Genomic DNA, 23869 nt, shown 5'->3' on the forward strand with positions numbered 1-23869 from the left:
GAGACTACGGACAGCTTTTGAATGTAAATTAAGGACCAATTTATTTACCCCGTGCATCATCTTTTAGGTCTCAACATTAATCTATTTTAACCATTTTTAGTTTGTGAGTCGTAAAATAAGTGGGTACAATGGCAAATACATCTATAACATGCATCATACGTTTGGGGGGGAAAAAAATCTATGAACAACACAAATAATTTAACTTAAATTCAATAATAATAGATTGCAAAAAACACAAAACAAAAACCAGGCCAAACAGGCTTAACTTGTCTTCATGCATAGAACAAACATTAGTGATGACTAACAACAGCAAATGAGAAAATAAACCTCTACTGGAAGATGAGTAACGTTCCTGAAAGGGTTCTACACACACACACGCACACAAATAAACATGCAAAATCTGAAAAAAAAAAAAAATCTGCTGCCTCATCACAAGATTACCTTTCAGAATGTCATTTTTTACCACACGCCTTTTCTTTTCACATAGTTACAGAAGTGCCCTGTACACCCCTCCCCCTCCCCCCAAGCAATTATATTCAGCTACATCTTAAATGACACCACAGACATAGCCCTAAGTGGACTTTGGCATCTACAAAACAAAAATAAGGCCAACGTTGGGGGTGTTCTGGGTAACTTAAGAGCTTTGAAAGCTGCTACCCTCCTTTCCTCCTGGCCACTAGGCGGCAGTAGTGAACTCCTCTGCAAAGTCAGCCATGATGTTGTGGACCCAAACATCGGCATCGGCCCGGGATGTGTCGACCAGGTACAGGGTCAGCTTCCTGTCCCACGGCAGGGGAGCTTCCTGTACGGACTCCACCTGCGCCACCAGGGGATGCTTCTCCACGTGGTTACGGAACACGATGGAAGCTGCCTCAGACCAGGTGCGCTGGTCCACCCCTGGAAGGGGGAGGAGGAGAAGGAAAGGGGGGGGGGAGGAAGAAAAGGGAAAGATGGAGGAAGGGAGAAAAAAGGTGGAGAGAAAGATGTTTAAATAGGCATCTCCACATGGTTCCTGAACTCAAGACTTGGACCAGAAACTAACTGCACAGTCCCTACCTGCCTCTCCCGTCTCCAACTGCCCTTGCCCAGTCCCAAACTGCCCCTGCCCAGCCCCAAACTGCCCCTGCCCAGTCCCAAACTGCCCCTGCCCAGCCCCAAACTGCCCCTGCCCAGTCCCAAACTGCCCCTGCCCAGCCCCAAACTGCCCCAGCCGTACTCACCGGCCAGTTGTGCCGTGATGGCCTGGAAGGGCAGCTGTCTGAACTCCTCTATGAGCGTCCTCAGCAGCGTGCAGCTCACCAGCTCATGCTTGCCGTAGTCCAGCTCGTACACAGACACCAGCCCGTTGGTCAGCATGCCCTTCACCAGGACCCGGTGCCAGCTGGAGGAAACAATGGGAGGATTAGTATTGATTACAATTATTCTTAATAAAAAAATAAATAGAATAACAAGAATGGTGTCATCTCAGGTCTGTATTCGTTTTCAGGAAAATGTTTGTCTCCTGTATCAAAAGAAAGAATGTCTTCCAGGACTGCAACTATTAGTGTGTCATTAAAAAAAAAAAAAAAGAATCTTAACAGCAAAATGAAATTCCATATTAAAATTCAATAGTATTACATTTCCAACGACGTACCCAGGGACCATGACAGTAGCTGTCGCTTACTTGTTCTCCACTTTGGCAGCGTAGACCTCCCCGACACACACAGGCACCTCATCACCCTCCAGCTTGTTGTAGTAGAGGATCATCTCTCCCATCAGCACCACCAGCTTGAACAGCTCCTGCCACGACTGCACCACAAAGTAGTCTGGGTGGCAGGCCACCGGTACAAACACATCCATGCTGTCACGGACCTGGGGGGTGGAAGGAAGAGAGACAGAAAGAGACAGAGAGAGAAGGTGAGAGAGAGGGGGGAGGAAGAGAGAGAGGGAAGGCGAGAGAGGGATGAAAAAAATCGAAGGAGAGAGAAATGAGGGGGTGATAATTAGATGAACTACTGTTAGAGGGAGGGATGAGTAAGAGATCAATAACAATGTATTCATTTAATACCCTCCCCCCCAAAGCCACGGACAGAGGGGAATTTGAACCTGCAACATCTTGATATGCCCTTTTTAAGCTCTAACCAGTGGAAAAGGAGAAGATTTGCAAAAAGACACCTTACCTTCGGGAGCTCCATGAGAGGGGGAAGCGGGAGTTTCACCTCCCCAGCGAGGGGCTCCAGAGCGGGGTCGCTCCTCGTAGGCGTGCCCCCTGCTCCACTTTGGGCCTGTGGTGGGGATGTGGGCTGGGCCACGGGGCTGCCAACAGCGGTGCTCAGAGACAGCTGGCCCATCAAGTCTGTGAGGACGAGGTGAGGGTCGGAGGTCGGCGGCGGGCTGAAGCGGGCGGGGCCCTGACTGGGTGGTTTCCAGAGACCAGCCAGCGCCATCTGGTGGTTCAGGCTGGAGGAGGGGGAGTGCGGGGCGGGCGTGTTGAAGAGCAACATGTGAACCACCCTGTTCGAGTCCACCTTGGAGATCTGGAGGAAGAGGAAAACCAAAAATCAATTCAACAAACTTGCCTGCTGACCTAAAGTAACATGCATGCATGTGTGTTACCGTCATGCTGCAGCTGATGGAGGGCTGAACAGCATTCTTCAGCCACACCACAGCCTCTTGGGTCCACACGCTCGTTGGCACGTCTGCCAGACAGCACTTGATGGCCTGAGTATAGAGACAACACACACAGGGGGGATGATGACCAGAAGGTCGTGGAAGGGGATGATCTCATACCTGGGGGGGGGGGGGGTGACCAGTAGGTCATGGAAGAGATGGGGGATGATGTCATACCTGGGGGGGGATGACCAGCAGGTCGTGGAGAGAGAGGGGGGGATGATGTCATACCTGGGGGGGGGATGACCAGCAGGTCGTGGAGAGAGAGGGGGGGGGATGATGTCATACCTGGGGGGGGGGATGACCAGCAGGTCGTGGAGAGAGAGGGGGGGGGATGATGTCATACCTGGGGGGGGGGATGATGACCAGAAGGTCGTGGAGGAGGGGGGGGGGGATGATGACCAGCAGGACGTGGAAGAGGGGATGATGTCATACCTGGGGGGGGATGACCAACAGGTCGTGGAGGAGAGGGGGAGGGATCTCTCTCAGCTCTGTGATCTCCACAGAGGCTGGAACTCCCAGGTCAATAAACAGGATGTCCATCACTTTGCTGCCGTGCAGCATGGTGATCTGAGATGGAAATGTTACAATAATATATTACATTGTTATTGTTCACTTTCAAATATAGACAATTTCTTGACTTTGTAACAATGATTGACTTATGTACTTTCTACATGCACTATTGCTATATCGCTTTGGATTAAATAGTCTGCTAATGAATAAAATATAATAAAAAAAAAGATAAAAATCCAATAAAAAAAGTCCATATTTAAATTGTATTCATTCAACAGATGCTTTGATCCAAAGCACCGTGCTTTGTAGTGCTCTGTTCAGCAACAGATCGAGGGGTCTGATGACAACACGCAGCCTGTCTCACCTCCGCACGGGACCAGTTCCCTTGGTAACGAGCCAGACACACCTTCCCACTAAACGGCCGCGACACCAGGCACTCTGATGTCACCTAACACACAGACACACGATACCCTCTTCAGTCAACATCTTCCCAAAGGCTTGGAGTGTAGTGTAAAACCCCACATGACGCCATCTGTCCAGGACCGATGCCCCGGCCCCATTACCTGGGTGACCAAGAAGGCCTCGATCTTCTCCAGCAGCTCGTGGAGCTTGTGCCGCCCCCTGGAGGGCACCTGGCAGAACACGGACCCATCTGTGTACACGTTGGTCACCAGCACGTCCTCGAACGTTGTGGACTCCTGGTGGCCAGGCACAGTACAGACAGAGGAGCAGGAGGGTGATCCGACCCATCTTTGTAGTGGTTTCAACTTGTGTTACACACATAGGTAAAACACATATTTAATAAAGAATATTACTTTAAAAATAAAATATTAAACACATAGGTTCCCCGTCTTAGTTCATTTCCCCCCCCCCCCCAGATTGTGTGTGACCTCTCCCCGTGACCTCTGACCTGCAGCGTGCTGCTCATGGAGGTGTCGTGCAGCGCGTGCAGGCAGCAGGCGTTGATGTTGAGGTCCTGGTCCAGAGAGGTGTTGTACAGCACCACCAGGGGGAGCTCTCGCTCCGGCCGCTCCAGCACCTCCAGCAGCAGGATCTTCTCCAGGGTCAGGCTCTCGAGAGTCCTCACCACCACGGAGGACACGCCAAACGCTTCCACGCCTGGCCACACACACACACACGGAGCATGTGAGGTTTGGGTATGTGTGTGTGCCAGCCAGTTTGCGGAGGGTGTTATGGTGAGGATGGTGGTGTGCGCGTGTGTGTGTGTAAGGATGAACGTGTGTGTGTGGATAAAGAGATGTGTCTGTGTGTGTGTGTGTGTGTGTGTGAGGATGAACAGGTGTGAGTTTGTGTGTGTGGTGTGTGTGTGGATGAAGAGGTGCATGTGTGTGAGAGGATGAAGAGGGGTGTGTACCAGCCAGTCTGCAGTTGGTGGCCTGGAGGGGCAGCTTGAGGAAGTCCTGCTGCAGCTCCATCAGCTTGGTCCTTAGGATCACCTCAGAGAAACCATGATCCACATAGTACACCTGGAGAGACACAGAGAGGAGAGAGGGATACAGAGAGGGGAGAGAGACAGAGAGAGAAAGTTACAGAAATACAGAGAGAGGCATAGAGGGAGAAGTGGAGGAAGAGATCTGATGTGAGCTCAGTGTTCTGGACCAATATCAGGAAGTTCCATCTTTCCAAATGACCTCACCTTGACCTCATCCTTCTTGACCATGACCTCTGTGACCTGGACTCGAACAACCTCGTCGTCGTCCTCGACCCAGACGGTGGCCAGCTGGCCGGTAACAGGGGCCGGTACCGGGAGCTGGTTGCTGGGCTGTCTGTAGAACAGTTTCATGGCATCCTCCATGTCTTCCAGTGCCTGAGAGTAGCCCTCGCCGACATACCTGAAGAGACAGAAGGAGGGAGTGTTTTAAGGCCAGTTGAAGGCCTAACAAATCACCAGCAGTTGTTGTGTTGTGTTGATGTGGTGTTATATGACTGTTGGCATTTGACAGAGCAGAATGAATGACAGTTGTCAGTTATCTTTCTAAAACATTCTAAAGCCAACAGTAGAATGTTTGGTGTTGGACATTGTTTGAGCTGTGTGAACAGGCCTCGACTGTTCTAGGGAGACAGAACACGTGTGTGTGTGTGTGTGTGTGTGTGTCACCTGAGCGTGACAGCGCTGGCGTCGCTGGTGTCCATCACCAGGACGGAGGGGAACAGCTCCCGGGGAGGCTCCAGGGGAGGCACCAGGGAGGGGCACACAGGCAGCCCGGACGGGGGGGGAGGGGACTTGGTGGTGGGCTGCATGCGGGGGCCGTACAGGATGGCCTGGGGAGGAGAGGCAGAGAGAGGAGGAGGAAGGAAGGGTACCATCGCATTACATTATTATCTTTCTCCAGTGGCCTACCTTGTTTTACTAGGGTTCCCCAATGACGTACCTTGTTCTAGTAGGGTTCTAGCTTGTTCTAGTAGGGTTCCCCAGTGTATTAGTTTGTTCTAGTATGGTTCTAATCTTGCTTCAACTTGTTCCCCAGTATCATAACTTCTTATTCTTATTAGGTTCTGCCTTGTTCTAGCAGAGTTTCACAGTGTTCTACCTTGTTCTCGTAGGGTGCTACCTTGTTCTTGTTGTTGGGCATGGGGAACTCGACAGTGCAGATGTCCAGCAGGACCGAGAGGTTGTTCAGGACGCCTTCTGGGAAGGGCTTCTTGTAGGTCTCCAGGAACAGCGAGGACAGAGCGTGGGCCCACAGGCCGTGAGGGTACTTAGACAGCAGCTCCTTCAGCTTGGAGCGCACATCCACCGGCACAGACAACGCAGGGGGGAGTGGGCGGGAGGACAGGGGGGAGAGGGTTCGTAGGGGGGAGGGGGTGGTGGGGGACGAGAGGGAAGAGTTACGCAGGGAAGAGGGGGTGGAGGAGGGGGAGGAGATGGAGATGTTACGCAGGGAAGAGGGGGTGGTGGTGGGGGAGGAGAGGGAGGAGTTACGCAGGGAGGAGGGGGTGGTGGTGGGGGAGGAGAGGGAGGTGGTATGCAGGGAGGAGGGGGGTGGTGGTGGTGGGGGAGGAGGGGGTGGTGGTGGGGGAGGAGAGGGAGGTGGTATGCAGGGAGGAGGGGGTGGTGGTGGGGGAGGAGATGCGTAGGGAGGAGGGGGAGGTGAGGGAAGAGTTGCGTAGGGAGGAAGGGCTGGAGGGGGAGATTTTACATAAGGAGGAGGGGGTGGTGGAGGAGAGGGACTTACGCAGGGAGGAGGGGGTGGTGGTGGGGGAGGAGAGGGGCTGGGCAATAGGGGGGGACCCCACAGCCTTGATGTGAAGTGGGGGGGAAGGTCTGGAGGGGGAGGGGGCCACTAAGGGTCTGGGGGGGGTGGGGGCCACATCGGGGCTGCCATGCTTGGCTGTAAACGTGTAGCGGGGGTTGAAGGTCGGAATGAAGGTGATCTTGGCTGCAGCCGCTTTAGAGAAGTTAAAGCCAGGGGTGGAGGTGGAGGTAGAGGGGGTGAGGGTGGAGGAGGTAGAGGGTTTGGGCTCGGGGGCCGGGGGATAGACCAGTCTGTCTGCTCGGTTGGTGCTGCACGGCTTCTCCACCTGCAGGGACACCAAGACAGGAGCTGGTCAGGGCGCTCAGGTGAGCCGTTTGTGTGAGCGAGTAGCTTGTGTGAGTGGGTAACTGTGCGAATGAATGAGTGAGAGCGTGAATGTGTGCGTGCTACCCACCGAGCATACACTGGTCCATTTCTCCATGTCTATGAGGGCTTGTCCAGGCAGGTCCTGGCTGAACATGTCTCTGTAGACCGAGGGCAGCTTGGACAGCCACAGACCACTGCTGTACTTAGCCAGCAGCTGCTTAAGTCTACCCTGAACCTGGGAGAGGTTGTACACACATCCCAGGGAGGGGCCCTGTCTGGAGGGAGGGATGGAGGAGGAAGGGGGGGTGGGCTTGGGAGAAGGGGTAGGCAGGGCTGGGGCAGACAGGGACAAAAGGATTATTTCTAACATATATATTTTTACAGGATTTTGAAATGACCGCAAGTGGCCACTAGATGGAGACAAATGCCTAAGCATCCTTTTAAAATCTGGTTATGGGTTTGACACCAAAACAAAATAGACGGAATTGCCCAAAAAAATTCTAGCTTGGGAAAAGCAGAGGACAAAAAACAAGTGGAAGAGGTCAAATGATGATGTTTCTCACCAGCATCATTCAGTATGTTGACAGTTAGCACAGGACCATTCAACTTGTGCTGTCTGGGAGCATAAATCACTCTCCTGGAAAGATTGGACACATACATGAAGACAGTTTAAAGCAGTGTTTCTCAAATGGGGGGAAAAATATGAGAGTAAAACATTAAAATATGGGCACAACTACCTATTTGTACAATAACCAAAAAAGTGAGTGTTTTTAGCTGAAAACATGTTGATCTCTTAGGAATATCCCTCACAATGCGTGTGTCCTCCAGCCACCCTCTCACCTTTCATACGGCGTGGCCGCTTTCATCTGCACCGCAGGGGGGGCAGGGGCGGAGGCGTGGACGGAGGGGGCCCTGTGCTGCAGAGGGGTGTTGGAGGTGAACCGGTTGTCGTTCAGCCTGTAGTCCCCTCCGATGCTGCACCCTCCGTAGCCCCGGGGCCGAGTCTGCCTTGCCATGCCCCACCCAGGGTGACCCCTCTGGGTAGGGTGACCCCTCTGGGCAGGCTGACGCAGGCGGGACTTGTCTGGATGGAGGTGAGGAGCCGGGGCGAGTCTTAGTTTCTCATTGAGCGCACCCAATCTATTTCTGTTGAGGCTTTTCCATCAAGCGCATCCAATCTATTACTGGTGAGGCTTTTCCATCAAGCGCACCTTATCTGCGCCCACATTTAACAAGTTATGGATCTCGTCACGTACCGCTGAACATGAACTGCGAGGAGAGATTGGACCTCATTCTGCAGTTCACCATCTGAGACCTTCCACACTTTTTTGAGCTTTTCTGCCTAGCAACAAGCTGGGCGATGTGGGCAGTTTCTTCACAAACCCCCGCAAAGCACATGACCTAGAGGAAAGTTGGGAATGGAGATGGGAGGTAGGTAGGCGGACAGCATTACTTCATATTACCCATCCAACCCCTGTCTTGGTGGTGGAGCCGGAGTCCTAGTGGGGGTCAGATGGCTGAGCGGTTAGGGAGTCGGGCTATTAATCAGAAGGTTGTTGGTTCAAATCCCGGCCACACTGAATGACGTTGTGTCCTTGTGCAAGGCACTTGACCCTACTTGCCTTGGGGAGAATGTCCCTGTACTTACTGTAAGTCGCTCGGGATAAGAGTATCTGCTAAATGACTAAATGTAAATGTAGTACAGAGCTACATGTAGGTTTTCACACCCAATTCTAATATTTAACTGGTGGATCAGGTAACTAGTATTGAATCCGGTCAAATAAGTGTGGTTGGAGACAAAAACAACAGGCTAGGAAGCTCTCCAGAACAGGGTTTTAAACCCGTGAATTAAGTGACTAATTATCTAAGAACGTGAAGGGACAGAAGCAATATACTGTGCCAATCCTAGCAACCATTCTCATTAAAAAGTCTGAACTAGATGTAGACAGTCCTATATCTCTTTCACTGAAAACTTACTGGTCAGCTCCGAAAATTATGTTGTTACATTGAGTAAGCGCTTGTAAATCACCATTGGTCAAGACTAGACAAGAGACTTAGAGCGATCACCGACCTCCCCCATTCGGTAGTCCAAACGCGCCACCGAGGGCATGGTTCGAAGGTAGGCCTCCAGGGAAGGGTATCCCCTCTGTCTGTGCGGGATGAACTCGCCCGTTAATGACTTGAAGTCTGACTGTAGCCGCGTGATGGACACGCCGTTTTTATTGGACTGCAGAACTGCCCGTAACATTTTCTGGGTCATGTCTTCCGACATCCTGATGACAGAACAAACAAACAGCGCAGACATGTCGGTTTCCAAGAAAACCGTTCTCCCGCATCCCACGTGTCATTTCGTTCATTCGTAAGATATGCTCGCTAACTTTCTCGGTCCTACCTTATAAAACACACTACGTTGAGTAACCAACTACAATGGACCACATTTGAATTTGGTAACCCCCTAACTCAACTACTAATATAAAAAGTTATTGTGGCGATCCAGCAAGTATGAATCACTCGTGCTAAAGGGCTAGGCTAACTTAGCTTGACTAGCTAACAACCAAACAATAAGTAGGCCTACGGCTCTAGTTCAGAGTATGGCTTGCTAGATTTATACAAATAAATATAGCTAGTAGTAATTATGTATCATATGTGCAATCGGAAGGGCTACAATACTTGAGTTACACTGTATGGCAAAGAGGTTGTTAAAATATTTACCTTAATTTTATTTCGATTCCAATGGAATGGGCGTCAAATTACTTTCAATCAGTCTAGGGCGGTCACGACACGACTCATGTTCAACTGATTTGACGACGCGGCCACGCGCCTTAATTTGAGGTCATAGGGTAAAGCCTTTCAATTATCTGCTCTGATTTAAGGCCTATTTTCATATGAAGTGGAAACGCCTGCAACCATTCCATAAACAACACATGTGAGAAGCCATCAGACCATTACATTAATCTTGAATACAACAAATGACAGATTATTTTTATTTATGTATTTTTTATTTTTTATTAAACTTTATCTGAAATAGGCTAATTCGATGAAGTCGCAAACCTTGGTCGAAATGTCATGGTTTGTTTTATAATCTGATTTATATTTATTGTCTACACAGCTATAAAAAAAAAACTTTAAATAAAAAACTTTAATTTGCATTGAAATTCGGTCCAATTTGAATTCACATGCAATTTCTGTGGACCAACCGACCGACCGACAGAGCGTGCTATAGAGCTGTCAGACAAAATCTTTGCTGGGTTAGTTTATTTCATAAACCGCTTGACAGCAACTGACAGGATAAAATAGAGAACAGAGTAAACATTATTGTGTAAACACTTATAATCGCAAAGACTGGTTTGGTGTGTGCTTTTGGAGTTACTAAATTCGTTTAGCCTATTTAAATAGACACCAGATGTACTGCAACTTACAGCTCAGACAATGTACTGTATCAGAGACTCAAAATCTTATAAATCAAACATTGCAAGTTGCAAGCAGTGTAACTTTGGGATTTGCTATGTTTCTCCCATCCATTTTGTTTGAATGCGAGTGGGAAACTTTAGGCCTATAGGATACAGTCAAACAAATGGAACTATTGCCTGCTAACCCGTCACACATCTTTGCAAGATGTCTTAGACCCACATAAAGGCAAAGCCTTCTAATAAAACCTGAACCTGAATAAAACCTTCACAAGGCAGTAATCGAATTCGAGCTCCTGTCCTTTTCTATAGGCAAATTCGCACCTGCGAGTTGGCTCTCTCATTGGTTGAAACCACAGTCAGATTCCAACGCAAAATTATCTGATTGTAAATCTGGGAGGGGAGTACAAGAAACAGAGCAACAAGTGCAAGGTTTAACAGAGGTTTGGATTCTGACTTCTGCGAAAGGATTTTACGAAATATTATTTCTTCGAAAGAGTGGATTTTATTTTTGTGCAGATAATTTTTCTCAATTGGCTGCAACTTCTTTGATATTTGATAGTCACATAGCCTAAATAGGCTAAAACAAATAACGGTAAGAGGGCTCCATAATTATCATAACGAATTATTTCATTAAAGTGTTCAGCGGTATTTCGATAAAACTCTGATAACAAACTTAGCCCAGCCTACTGCTATTTTAACGAAAAGTTTAATGCTTTATTTTCAGTTAGCCTATGTGTAATCCAAATTGAGACTGACAAAGACAACTTGAAAAGCTGAAAAAATTGAAAAGCCTTAAATGCAATAGTTGGACTCCTTATTGTTAACATTAGCCTATATTGTCTAGCTTTAACCTACTTAGAGGCAAATTGGACATGATGTATGTAGATTGTTACATGCAAAATGTAGATAGGCATGTTGTTTGGTTTGTGAATATAATATATTTATAAGACCGTTCTATTTTTTAGACCATGCCACGGTCCTTTTTGGTGAAAAACAAGAGGTGCACTTCTTATAATGTGCACCGCTCCTATGACGACGCACCGGTGGAAACTTCACATTTTGAAAGTAAGATTGTTGAAACTTCAAGACCTGCGCCTCTAGTAGCGTATCTAGTAAGGCTAGTATACAACTGAGTGGTGACTTTTAGATTTTTTTGCATTTGTTAATTATGATCTGATGATTGATGATCATATTAGGCTATTATTTAGGACATTTGAAGCAAATTAAAATAAATTAGTTCACCTCGTTTTTAACCTGGTGTTGGTGTCAGGGATTCTCATAAGATCATTTTAGATTTCAAGATGATCGCATTGAAGTTTTCAAAACTAGTTTATTCAGTTTGTGAACTTAAAACTAAGCATTTATGAGGAACCTTTACTATCCGGTCATGAAAGGAATGAAAGAAACACATTTTCCTCAAGGACCATCCAAACGTCAAATGTAATCAATTACATGTTTCATAAATCCAGATTCTTCTCATGAATATCCAGAGGTCCCGTCAGAACCACAGAGCCCAGACCCTCTGGGGAGGCCTGAGATGAGGGCCCAGTCTCCACCAGACTCTTACACGTACATTAAACACGAAGAGGAGCTGGGTTTCCCGAGCCTGATTCACCCAGAACCAACCAGACCTCCAGCCACGCCCACCCAGCCATTCTACATCTCTGGTGAGATACTTATGGTAGATGGAACGAAGCACATTATAAATGGAATAACGTGGAATCTAGTCAAATATACGAAATGCCACAACTGCCTTTGACAGATGTGACATTGCTAAATGATGACGGATAAAACATCTTTGCTAATGTCTCCCCTCCTGGTGTGCCTTCAGAGCCCCATGTGGCAGACTTCCCTTCCTACTACAAGCCCACGTACGCCTGGGAGCCTACACCCTACAACCTCCGCCAGATGACCTTCACCCCCACCCTCCTGCAGCATTCCACCTCCCTATACGGAGCTCGGGTCAGCCACAGCCCAGAGCCTCGGCGGCAGACGGACTGCAGCACCCACTACTCCCCCACCTCCAACACCTACCACTGCATCACCTGTGACAAGGTATGCTGGGATACACCTGAGTTATATTTACATTTAGCAAACGCTCTTCTCCAGAGCGACTTACAGTAAGTACAGGGACATTCCCCCGAGGCAAGTAGGGTGAAGTGCCTTGCCCAAGGACACAACGTCATTTGGCATGGAATCGAACCAACAACGTTCAGATTACTAGCCCAATTCCCTAACCGCTCAGCCACCTGACTCCCTCTTATATGTCTGTAGATTGAGCGTAATCGGATTTCACTGGAATCGATAAACAGGTAGAGAGCTGGCATGTGAAATCACTGGATTTACGTGGCGAGGAAGTGACAGAAAAAATAGAATCCGGAGAAAAGGCAGGCGGCTTTATCAGGTTACGGTTGAGTGATTAGGGGATGTCCCTGTGCTCTCCCGCAGGTGTTTTCAACCCCCCATGGCCTGGAGGTGCATGTGAGGCGTTCTCACAGTGGAATGAGACCGTTTGGGTGCAACATCTGCAGAAAGACCTTCGGCCACGCTGTCAGCCTAGAACAGCACATGAATGTCCACTCACAGGTACGAACACAAACCTTGAACCAAGGGGTCCAGGTTTCACAATACCAAAACTATTATTACTATTAAACTCCTAATTATCATTACCATATGAAAACAGCAAATCTGTCCCCCTCACTTTTCATGAAGGAAATTATATTTAACGACCGCATCCTCAGTTGTTGAAAAAAAAAACATTTAAAAACAAACCTCTGGCCCTGCACCAAACCTGCAATATCTAGGGCCGTTGTTAATCCAAGCTGTTTTTATTTAGCTAAATGAGCTGAGTACACACTGTTACAAGTGCTTACACGTTTTGACACTAGCTGGGAATAAGGTTCCATGTTTTTATATTTATTTCACGTAGGAAAGAAGTTTTGAGTGCAAGATGTGTGGGAAGACATTCAAACGCTCGTCCACCCTCTCCACGCATCTCCTCATCCACTCTGACACCCGGCCCTACCCCTGTCAGTATTGCGGCAAGAGGTTCCACCAGAAGTCAGACATGAAAAAACACACCTACATCCACACAGGTGAGGGACAGAGGAGCACATCCAAAGAAGGTTCATCAAATCATTTTTTATTTGTATAGCCCTTTTTACACGCTGTATCAGAGGGCTTCACACACGCCCATAGAACTGCACCTAAACCAATCTAAACCCTCAAGGAAGACAAATTATACTTTAAACTTTTGGGAAGATACTCCCAGGACAACTCATAGAGAAAGCATTTTGGAAAAGGGATCCATTCAGTGAGGGATCCCCACCTCCAGAAACTTCCTAAATGTGTCTTTGAATTTGTTTTGGGATTTCCAGTGAAAGAACGCTGGCATGCCAAATCATGGTGTGCTAATAAACATAAATGTGTTTATGCCATTTCTCTGGTTGGTTCATCTCTACGTATTCCTTTTTTATGCTCTCTAAGTGTTGTGAAGAGCCATTCTTTCTAAGAGCAATATAACTGCTGATAAATCAAAAAAAAAAAAAAACTTATACAAATGTTTAAATCATTTGCATATCTGGTTTTCCTTCTTTGCTGAGCCCTCTGTGACAGGAACTGTGTGCAAGAACTGCACTGCTAGAATGACACTTCATAAATGCTCGACAAATCTGAAACAATGGCATGATTCTTCCCTCACAATTTACAACACTGATATGGCGTACCTCCAGTTATCAGTAAGACGAGTAATGTAAACTACGGCTTGCAATATAACAGGAGTCTAAAATGACTTTTCTAGTTTGGGTGATTGATTCCATGATGTAAGACAAGTTGTCTCTCTTCATCCGCAGGCGAAAAGCCCCACAAATGCCAAGTGTGTGGCAAAGCCTTCAGTCAGAGCTCCAACCTCATCACACACAGCCGGAAGCACACAGGATTCAAGCCGTTTGGCTGTGAGATCTGCGCCAAAGGTTTCCAGCGCAAGGTGGACCTGCGCAGACACCACGAGAGCCAACACGGACTGAAGTGAAGAAGACGCTGTCCAGGATACAGGGGTGTAGGTTTGTTTTCAACTGCGGATGGAACAGCTATTTTTAACTGAGGATCCGACTATTAAATGTAATTGTTTTGATCAAACATCAGGGGGGCTAGATTTGTCCTTTTCAAACCTACGCCCTTGAAAGGATGAAATCTATGAAGTTAAAAGATACATGGCGGAAACACATAGTGGCAGTGTTCTGTCCATGCAGAAGGCAAACACATATCATGAAGCTACTCTATAACGAATGCATAAGCATTTCCTCTTTGACTTTAAACATTAAAGAACACAAGAAAGTTGTAAACCAAACATAATTCTACAACCATTTGCATTGGTTGTAGGAATGATTACTTCAGGTTCTTTCGAAGTCTTGAATGTGCCTTTATGAACGACTTAAAATACATGGATTTGTTACATAATTTATTGAAGAAGTTAAAACTTGTGTAAGTAGTTGGGAGTAAATAATAAAAGAGTGACATGTTCTTATGAATGATAATTTTCGCAGTGTGTCGTATTCCTCCCGTCACAATATTAACTATACCTTTATGGAAAAAGCAGAAAGTCAAGTGAAAATAGTCACAAGGTCAAACTGAAGCACAGCATTTGCTTAGTAAGATGAGATGACACAGTAAACATACTGTTTCTGTCTCTTTAATTGTGCTTCCTGTATGCTTGTTGACTTCCTGCCCAAGCAGGATATAAGGCTCTGACTGGATCTTTTTCAACATTGTGTTGCCTCAGGCAGTTATCTCTGATATGACAAGACATGGCGGCAGACTGCATTCAAATCTATACCTGGAACGCTGTCATGCAAATGCTAGGGACTGTCAGTTTTTCAAACACCAAACTGGACTAGCAGTCATGTGTAGAGACAGTGTGTGGCCTTCTGGTCAAGGTATTTCTGCATTGGGTGATATTCTAAACAGTACTATACATACAAGGATTTACTGTATCAGCAACAACGGACTGGACAAGAGGATGGAGTGCTTAAGCATCTTGTCCTAACACCACCACGCCCGTCCATTCTGCCGGATTTACTTTGACAAACACATCGCACGTCTCAAGAAAGCTCACCTCCTTCCTCAAACACCACAGCCAGTTAAGCCATTGAAGCTGCTCCAGGCAAATCACATCATCACTTAGTTTAATCTGTCACATAGGTTACTGGTCGGTTGCAAACAGGATTTTGTAAGCCGAGGGAATGAAGCCCTTTTCATTAACCGAGTCACTAGTGTGAAAGAATCAGTCACACTGTGCTGTTTCATAAATACAGGGCACACGGTCAAAAGAGTAATGTCAAGTCATCAGTTATGTTGTTAGTTATGGCTAGTACAACACAACGTACGTTGTATAGTACGTGTGGCTTTTTTTGGTTGATATTATTGTTGTTGAAATCAGTGTCTGTACATAGAACAGCACAGACAACGGGTCCACACTCGTACAGTTAGTAAACAAATCTGGGTTGGCTATGCAAATGTATATTTCCCAGGCAACGGGGTCCGCTGTGCACTGGAACACTTACCGCTGCATCATGGTGCGAAGAGCAAATCAAAATCTTGCACAGGTGCAGCCAATGGGTGGTGGAGAAGAAGGGGAGGCGGGATTACCGTAGCAGGACGTGGGTCCTGCAGCAAGGTGTGGTTCTGTCTCTGTTTAGCCCGGGGAAAAACAGGGGATGACTGGGGACGAGGTTCAACCAACTTCTCTTTATCTCTCTCTCTCTCCCTCTCTCGTAGCATGACACCTCTTCATGCTAATTTGCATCTTTTGCACCTCAGGGCATTTTGGTATCCTTCAAATTCAGTGGAACAGTTACACAGTTCACAAAGCCAGTTCACAGCCTGTTAAATCTCAACATCAGTATAAACACAACCAGTTCAACAAAAATCTATGTTGGATTGAATACAGACAGCATTAGCCTAGTGTTTGTTTAACTTAACTGGGTACGTCTATGGAAAATCAAAAAACATTTACAAATGGAACATGATTTGAGCGTGTAGCAAACAGGATGAGGGATAACAACCTCAGAATGAGAAAAAAATACAAATGAAGCTGAAAAAGCATTATGTTAAAGTCACAAAAACAACAGTTGAAATGCTTTATTGACTTTCGCTAGGCAGAACCAGTTTGCAGCCGTGGCCAGAAGTATTGGGAGCAACCTACATTTTGTGTTTGCAAAGCTTGCTGGGCCTTCGCATAAAATGACTGCTAAGATAATTTCAGTAAGTCATATCATCAACACAGGGGAAAGTGTGAACTAGTTCTAGCCAGATGAAATCCCTATATCATTCTGATTGGGTTTTATGGGCAAATTGACTGCTGTAAAAGAGTGGACAATTTGCATATATTGAAAATTCTCTCCCTAAAAAAGCTTAAAAGAATATGAAATGTGCCTTATTGTATTCCAGTATTCTATAGAAACATGTTATTATTATTTCTTTATTCCGGACACACACAAAAAATGGTCCATAGCACAATACAAAACATGGCAAAATACAGACAAATACAAGATAAAACATATACAATAATAAATTACTAAAACAGTCAGAGTTCCACAATACACAAAAAGAATGTTCAGATATTAGCGTATAGACTAAAACGCCAATGGATCCACAATCTCAAAGTGAACCTAACCGCACTTATTGCAGGGTTCACACTTTCCTCAAATACTGAACCAGCAAACTTTGCAAAACACAACATTTCGCAACAGTAATTGCCAAACCTTATGGCCACGACTGTACATAGATCCAATGACCACCAGGATCCAATCATCCTAACCAGCAGACATTTCAACAAACACCCTGAAAGACAGAATAAAATCATAAACACATCCATTCTTCTCAAATCCAAACACACACCGACACACACACCGGCACACACACACACCGACACACACACACCGACACAGGCACACACACACGCAGGCATGCGAAAGATACATCATGGTCAAATTTGGCTTGCAAATGAGCTTTATGCAAAATAATCCTGGCCTCTACTCAGATCTTGGGAGTGTGGATAACTAGTCTGAAGCTGCAGAGGGAGCCTCTACTGTTAGTCCCCTACTGGAACATCACAGCATTTTACTGGAAAATAATCACTCATCCTTCTCTGTTAATACACTAACGGACAATACAAATGTTCCTGCTCTCTTCCTAGACTGGGGGAGCCATCTTAAGTTGGCTCGGTCCACTGTGACTAAAGCAGTGACAATTTTAGGATGGTGCCCTATGTGGTGCACTGTGTATTGATTACAGAATCACATTCATACTTATTGGTTTGTTTCTTGTTTAGTTTTTTCATCCCGGAAAAGTCATGCATTGCCTAAACGTTTGCCAAAAAAGTTTACCAAAGCGCGTATGTAATAACATGGAGTAGTGTAAGGGTAACTCATACTGGAGATTACTGAAAAGATGGATACCGGACAATCAACATTCAAATTTAGGTAGGATAACATTTGAGTATAAATCCTTGGAAGACGGAAGGCAACACTTCCTGATCCAAAACAGAAGATTTTCATTTACTTATAAATTGGTATATTCATACATATTGTCAACCCATGAAGTTTAAGATGGTGAGAAACTGAAAGAGTACTGGAGTTGTACTGAAGATTTAGTTATAACACTAAAAGAAATCGCATCACATCAGTTATTACTGTATTTGATCAACTTAGGGAAAAGACTAACAGAGTTACAGCAAGTTTTTCTAGTCTTGGACACAGGAAGTGAGTCTATAATCCCATATGAGAGCAGTTGGGTGGTGATACCACTTGATTGACAGTGACAGCGCCAGTGGGACGACTCTGGTGTGACGACTCTGGTGTGACAGCAGTTTTCTTAGTCACAGTCCTGAAGCTATCCATCATCCACATATGGCCATGTCTCCAACCGGCAAACAATCAGCTGGCCAAGGCGGCTTTGAGGTACTTTGACTCATAGAAAGAGGAAGTAGAAAGGAAGTAGAAAAGAAAGATAGAAATAGAATGAGGACGATGAGGATGGATATAAGTTTACACGATACAAAAGTGAAAAATATGAGGGAGGGGAAGTGAGAGAGGCGTGGGGGTGGGTGAAATCTGGGGCCAGAAGGCCGTGCGTGGCCCGAGGGAACTGTGCAGTATGTGTGCGATAGCCTTATCGTGACCGCCCCATGCTGCGACGGTTGGAACACACCAGTGACACGTCAGGGAGGAGTGGACAGGCCTCCCACAGAGATAGCGCCCAATACAGACGTAATCTCAGAGCACAGGGCTCCACTGCACGCAGAGAGAGAGGGAGAGAAAGAAAGAGATGGGGGGGGAGAGTGGGGGAGAAAGAGAGAGATGGGGGGGAGTGGGGGAGAAAGAGAGAGAGAGGGGGAGAGAAAGAGAGAGGGAGATATATAGAAAGAGGGAGAGGGAGAGAGAAAGAGAGAGGTAAAGAAAGAGAGGGAAATATATGAAAAGAGGGAGAGAGAGAGAGAATATGTAGCCAACTGTAACCACACTTGATGGATCTCTTCCTCTGAGGGCTTGACTGTCTGTTGACTTATTGCATCAAGGGGATGACAACCCCATCCACGACACTCAAGAAGCTGACGACTCCTTTAGCAAATAAGGTAGCCTAAACCCTGACGGAAGTACATTTGAGAAATTATGCTTTGGCGCCACCAAATCTCACTCCAAGGTTTTTGAAAAATTGGCAGCCCCGTCTTAATGTTTCGTGTCTTATCTTGAATCACGTTTCGCTGTTAACTCGACGATAGGCTACTTATTGTTGAATGCCTAGTCTTTTCTAAAGACGATGTGATTGGTTTCTCATACCTCCTGCCGACAGTTATGTAAATGTAGGCCTCTAAATACGGGGAAGGCATCTGACTGTCCCAACTGCAAAAATAATACTTCCTGTAACATTGTTTGACTCTCTATTGCCGCTTTGTGGATAGATCGTATAACCATTTCAGTCGTTGTGCCCCATTCATTCCCACTTTAACGCTGCGAAATGCCTAAACCTAAAAGAGAGAAAAAACAGTAGCCTACATTATTATTTCCTGCAACATCGCGTACTGTACGTAACTTTAACTGAAACTTGATTTTAGGTAAACGAACACGGATTGAGCGGAACCATGAATACATCATTGTTTACTATCCGGACTTATTTTTCAATCGCAATAGCATTCACCGAACGTGCAGTTCTCCGATTATGGAGATCAGTACCCAGTTAACTCATTTTCTGCATTCTTACGGTATCTGACTGAAAGTAAAATGGCAAATTCAAAAGACTTTAATCGAAATTTTACTTTGAAAGAGATCACTAACACGAGCCAGCAGGATTTGGGTGAAGAAGTACCCGGTAGCTCAGCGACTTTTATAGTTCCTTCGGACAGTAAACTAGTCTCTGTGGAATATCCAGGCATCATCAGCAGTGTCGACATGATGTTGGAAACGGTTGGGGGCGAGAAAGCAGTGTCCAAGGTCAATTATTTTAATGCACAAGAACAATAAAATTGAAAGCATAAATATATTTTTTAGTTTATACAAATAGGGTTCAATACAAAAAACTGTAACAGATCAGTCCAGTCACTTCATCTTCACTGTATCACGATACATAGCTAAAATAACTACATCAGCTACGTGCTGTCACCTCTTCTTTGACAACAGCATTTCTTTTTTCTCAGACCTATAGTGACCCCAACAGAAGACTAGAGCTGTGCTTTCGACCACGAGACCCTTTCTGTCACTGCCTTTGCGGCAACCGCTTTACCGCCACCAGCTTCCTTCTCAAAGTTCGGAAACGGGTTCGCAAAGGGAAACCCGACGACGTTCAAATCAACATGGAGCTACTGGGTGTCATAGGAACCACATACAAATTCCAAGGTTCAGTTTTCTCTAACCTTTATGTCTTTCCATCAGCCAAGGCTGTTGTTTTCAATTCATGTTGTTTCAGGCAAATTTTATTTAGATGTTACAGTTACAACATGTGTTTTGTTGCACGCCAGTGTCTGTCTGAACAGCTATAAACGGGTATATCCGTTGCAGGTATGGCAGACTTCCAGTATCTGGCTGTTCATTCAGACCGAGGCAAACAGACATCCTTGTACAACACGATACTTCTACGTAAACCTGAGAATCAGGAGTACTTTGAGCAGGACGTGCCCCATTTCCTGCCTCCGGCCATCTTCTCTCGTGTAGACAACCCAGTGGACTACTGCTACCGGCCCGACACCCATCACAAGTGAGTGTGAGAGTCACTGCTGGTCCTAGGACATTTTGCACCCTAGGCAAGATTTATCACCAGCACCCCCCCACCCCACCCCCACCCCCCGCCGCCCCCCCAATCCCAACACGGACATAAGACGTGTCGCAGTTGTCCAGGGGGAGGCACCACAATCACTGTCTCAAGATGAGCAAAGGGAAAAGTGTGCTAAAGGACTTCCAATAAGTGTCGATGAAATACGTTTTTGGTGCCTGGCACTGTAATGCTGTGCTGCTCCAATAGGTGGCACCACCTATTTTTAATTGAGATGGTCGTGGCTCAGGGGGTAGGAAAGGTCATCCACCAATCGTGGTTCGATCCCCAACTCCTCCTGGCCATGTGTCGAAGTGTCCTTAAGCAAGACATTGAACCTTTTTTTCTAAAAAGCAAAACAGCTGAAGAACAAGATGTGAAGTGAGTGAGTGAACCTTGGGTGTTTCTTTGTTGCTCAGCAGATTAGGATTCTCTCAGCCAGTGTTCTCCAGGGAGAATCTGATTGGTCTAAACCGTGCCCGTCGGCCTCACAACGCCATCTTCATCTCTTTTGACGATGGCGAGGTGCCCTCGGAGCCAGTGGAGGCCGCAAGGGCCAACTGGGATCGGATCTGTCAGAACCCGAGCGACCGAAAGGCAGAGGAGGACTTGAATAAGGTCAGTTTGTGTTTGAGTGATGTATCCAACTTTCTCCTTTACCCCTCGTCTAATATGCAACCTTTTCTGGTGAACTGAGATAAGGAATTTTAGTTCAAGGGACAAGGGATGTGCTAAAAGAAACACATGTTATGTAATTGTATACACACACTGCTGATGTTTTCCCACTCTTCTTATCTTATCTAAAACCAAACTGCCAATAGTTGTTTGAGAAACGTCCCGTCTGGTCCAGGAACGCCGTCAAGGCCAACCTAGACATTCACCCTGAGAAGCTGAAGCAACTCCTGCCTGTTGTGGCATACTACATGGTGAGTAAACCAATCCACAGGTTCAGAATCAATCAAGTTCAATGAAATGATCCAGTCATCAAAAGGAGATTCCTTACCAGGAAGTGAGCGAGTGAGCTAGAGCTGAACAAGGTTTCTTCCCTGTTTGTAAAGCGAGCTGTATTGCTTCCCAGGTCACAGGTCCCTGGAGGAGTTTGTGGGTGAGGCTGGGTTATGACCCGCGCAAGATCCCCGAAGCCAAGAAGTACCAGGTGCTGGACTTCAGGATCCGCTGCAGTAGTAAGCATGGTGAGGACTGGCAAGAGGTTGAGTCTAGCAGGTTCTGGCCTGGTTGCTCACTGGGTCAGGGGTGGAACTGCCCATCTCTACTGGATTCTCTCAAATGTTTCTGTTATGTTTGGTCCAACTGGAGCGTACTTTGAAATGGCACAAGTGTGCCGACACAAGTCTTATTCCAAAGCGACCTGCTAAGGGCAACTACCAGCCAAAATACTGCTGATAAACCTCTGAATATCCCACCCGCATCAATATGTTGATATTAATTAGGTTTTTATGTAGGTTAAACATCTATTTTCTTCTGAATAAATTTTTACAATAGACTTTTACCTAACTTTGACTTGATTTCTCCCGTGTTAAGGATATTCTGTGAATGAAATCCCGGTGAAACCCAAGAGAAGCACTCTCAACTACACTCTTCCCAACACGTTCAACAAAGCAGGTCAGAGACTAAGGAGAGAACATCAGAGATCTTAGTTCTGCTCCACTTGGCTGTTTCCTAGTGGTCTGACCTCTAGGACCCACACATTCTGAAATCCTCCCTTTTTTTAAACAGTTTTTGTAGTGTGAATGTTTGAATCTACCGATAAGCGTTTGATTGTGCTTTCCCGCCAGTTCCCCAGCCAGTGAACGTGATGGAACTCAGTCAGACGCCCACCTCCAGCAGGCTCCCTCAGTATCAGCTACAGGTGGGTGCCCTGTGCTCTAACCTCACTGTGTGAACTCACGCCAGACACAGACTGTGTTGACTGAACATATCACTAGATGCTGAGCTGCCAATGATGTCTGCTTCTTGTCCAGGAATCCTCCTACATATTCCAAGAAGGGACCCTGCCCCCTTACAGGCAAATGTTTTACCAGCTCTGTGACCTGAATGTGGAGAAGTATGAACTATATTATGTATATACACATATAGCATCTCTCTTGTGCATAAACCGCAAATTACTTTCTGACTGGCGATATTTCAAGGAAATTATGTATCGATAGATTTATGAAAAATGTCCCGAAATGTTTGTGTCGGACATCGTTGCGCTGCCCACAATGTGTGGGCAGAATGCTCAGAATCAGGAAGGTGATGTGGTGTGTTTGTCCCTGCTCAGAATCAGGAAGGTGATTCAACGTAACGACGGCAAGGAGGAGAAATGTGACGAGAGGGACGGGTGGTGCCTGCCTCGCACCACCGACGACCTCAGGAACGTCATGTCCTCCCTGATCAAGCAGGCTGTCCGGGACCAGAGACCGGGTGAAAGAGGCACTCTCACACCAGCCAAACCCAGAGCCCAACTGTTGGCACAAACTGTCTTGTCCTGTTGTACTGTTTTGTCCACGGGTCGTACATTAACCAGAAACTCTTGATAAAATGTAGTTTTATTTGGCCCCCTTCTTTCCTGCTTTGGCCAGCAACACAAAGAGAGAACTGTCATTTTGTCGTATCACTGTTATATTTGATATTTAACAGAAAGTTCACTGAAACTTAGCCCTCATGGCTCCTCCCCCTGCCTGTCGTCCTGGCAACAGAACAGCAGACAGGGAGACGAGGTCCCAACAGTGACAGACAGAGACACTAGATGGATTGTGTGTTTGTTGTTTTTCCATAGTATTTCATCTACATGATGGTCTTTGGTACAACCGTTGCATTGTACGTGTAATAAGTGATGTCCTAGTTCTTCTTGATGTACTCATGTCGTTCTGTTTCTCCAGTTGCAAAAGACCCTGAGAGACCCAAATGCTCCGGGGCTCAACGGAGAGCAACAGAGAGCGACGATGAGGAGGAAGAGGATGAAGATGAGGAGGAATACCAGCCGTCTGAGGGAAGTGACAACGAGATGGTGACGGAGATGCTTGATTATATGTGAGGGAGGATGAAGGGAAGAGGTGCACATTTTAGTATTTTGTACTTGCTTTGAAATATGACAACTTTGAAATATGACTGTTGTGTCAACTTTTTTTTTTACATTAACCCAAATAAAAGTTTAAAAAAATAAAATGATTGTGAAAGCTTTTTTACTTTATGAATTATAGGTACAAAGTTCAAGTAAATGATTTATTACTGCTCGACACAGACCTGTATCCTGAACGGGTACCGTGTGAGTTCAGAGCGTGTCATTCTTGCCCAATAGATTATTCCACACACCTAAGACTGACGTGTGCGGTGGACAGCAAAAATGTTATCTCCTTCATACAAGTAGTTCACACCCATGGGATCCACCAACCAGGAAGCCACCTCAAG

At 46.2% G+C, this 23869-nt stretch overlaps 3 protein-coding genes across 9 annotated transcripts; 2 read left to right on the forward strand and 1 right to left on the reverse strand.

Annotated features, from left to right (window-relative positions):
• Positions 1–56: 56 nt before the first annotated feature.
• On the reverse strand, positions 57–9532 carry tdrd7a (tudor domain containing 7 a). Its single transcript, XM_047045369.1, has 20 exons — positions 9459–9532; positions 8818–9019; positions 8003–8147; positions 7587–7830; positions 7310–7383; positions 6835–7079; positions 6496–6705; positions 5736–5930; positions 5282–5445; positions 4820–5015; positions 4538–4649; positions 4073–4281; positions 3726–3860; positions 3527–3610; positions 3085–3219; positions 2596–2700; positions 2160–2516; positions 1664–1851; positions 1221–1381; positions 57–897 (listed from the first exon to the last, which is right to left on the reverse strand). The coding sequence occupies exons 2-20, from the start codon at positions 9016–9018 to the stop codon at positions 677–679; spliced, it is 3381 nt and encodes a 1126-aa protein (XP_046901325.1). The 5' UTR covers position 9019; positions 9459–9532; the 3' UTR covers positions 57–676.
• Positions 9533–10423: 891 nt separating this feature from the next.
• gfi1b (growth factor independent 1B transcription repressor) lies at positions 10424–14691 on the forward strand. 2 transcript variants are annotated; one of them, XM_047045575.1, is made up of 7 exons: positions 10424–10748; positions 11122–11221; positions 11647–11823; positions 11988–12211; positions 12605–12742; positions 13086–13251; positions 14008–14691. In XM_047045575.1, the coding sequence occupies exons 2-7, from the start codon at positions 11125–11127 to the stop codon at positions 14184–14186; spliced, it is 981 nt and encodes a 326-aa protein (XP_046901531.1). In that variant the 5' UTR covers positions 10424–10748; positions 11122–11124; the 3' UTR covers positions 14187–14691. The 2 variants fall into 2 exon arrangements, with proteins under 2 accessions (XP_046901531.1, XP_046901530.1); XM_047045574.1 differs by having other exon boundaries at positions 10432–10748; positions 11626–11823.
• A 3279-nt stretch (positions 14692–17970) lies between these two features.
• On the forward strand, positions 17971–23622 carry gtf3c5 (general transcription factor IIIC, polypeptide 5). Of its 6 annotated transcripts, none has more exons than XM_047045546.1 (11): positions 17971–18114; positions 19848–20046; positions 20209–20404; positions 20878–21076; positions 21280–21384; positions 21537–21651; positions 22001–22081; positions 22255–22328; positions 22441–22523; positions 22740–22882; positions 23341–23616. In XM_047045546.1, exons 1-11 carry the CDS (start codon positions 18064–18066, stop codon positions 23493–23495), a joined length of 1401 nt encoding a protein of 466 aa, XP_046901502.1. In that variant the 5' UTR covers positions 17971–18063; the 3' UTR covers positions 23496–23616. The 6 variants fall into 6 exon arrangements, with proteins under 6 accessions (XP_046901502.1, XP_046901499.1, XP_046901500.1 ...); XM_047045543.1 differs by lacking the exon at positions 17971–18114 and adding an exon at positions 18582–18788; XM_047045544.1 differs by lacking the exon at positions 17971–18114 and adding an exon at positions 18582–18788 and having other exon boundaries at positions 20881–21076.
• Positions 23623–23869: the final 247 nt, after the last annotated feature.

The sequence above is a fragment of the Hypomesus transpacificus genome, chromosome 22 (assembly GCF_021917145.1).
Source record: "Hypomesus transpacificus isolate Combined female chromosome 22, fHypTra1, whole genome shotgun sequence".
In the NCBI taxonomy this organism is placed as follows: Eukaryota; Metazoa; Chordata; class Actinopteri; order Osmeriformes; family Osmeridae; genus Hypomesus; species Hypomesus transpacificus.

Coding starts and splice junctions, on each gene's coding strand:
- tdrd7a (XM_047045369.1), bottom strand. CDS start 9,018: ATGTCGGAAGACATGACCCAGAAAATGTTACGGGCAGTTCTGCAGTCC. Junction 6,706..6,834: donor AATGGACCAGTGTATGCTCG/GTGGGTAGCACG, acceptor GTGTCCCTGCAG/GTGGAGAAGCCGTGCAGCAC. Junction 4,282..4,537: donor CACCAACTGCAGACTGGCTG/GTACACACCCCT, acceptor GTGTGTGGCCAG/GCGTGGAAGCGTTTGGCGTG.
- gfi1b (XM_047045574.1), top strand. CDS start 11,125: ATGCCACGGTCCTTTTTGGTGAAAAACAAGAGGTGCACTTCTTATAAT. Junction 12,212..12,604: donor ACTGCATCACCTGTGACAAG/GTATGCTGGGAT, acceptor GCTCTCCCGCAG/GTGTTTTCAACCCCCCATGG. Junction 12,743..13,085: donor ACATGAATGTCCACTCACAG/GTACGAACACAA, acceptor TATTTCACGTAG/GAAAGAAGTTTTGAGTGCAA.
- gtf3c5 (XM_047045540.1), top strand. CDS start 19,435: ATGGCAAATTCAAAAGACTTTAATCGAAATTTTACTTTGAAAGAGATC. Junction 19,645..19,847: donor GCGAGAAAGCAGTGTCCAAG/GTCAATTATTTT, acceptor CTTTTTTCTCAG/ACCTATAGTGACCCCAACAG. Junction 22,524..22,739: donor TGTGACCTGAATGTGGAGAA/GTATGAACTATA, acceptor GTCCCTGCTCAG/AATCAGGAAGGTGATTCAAC.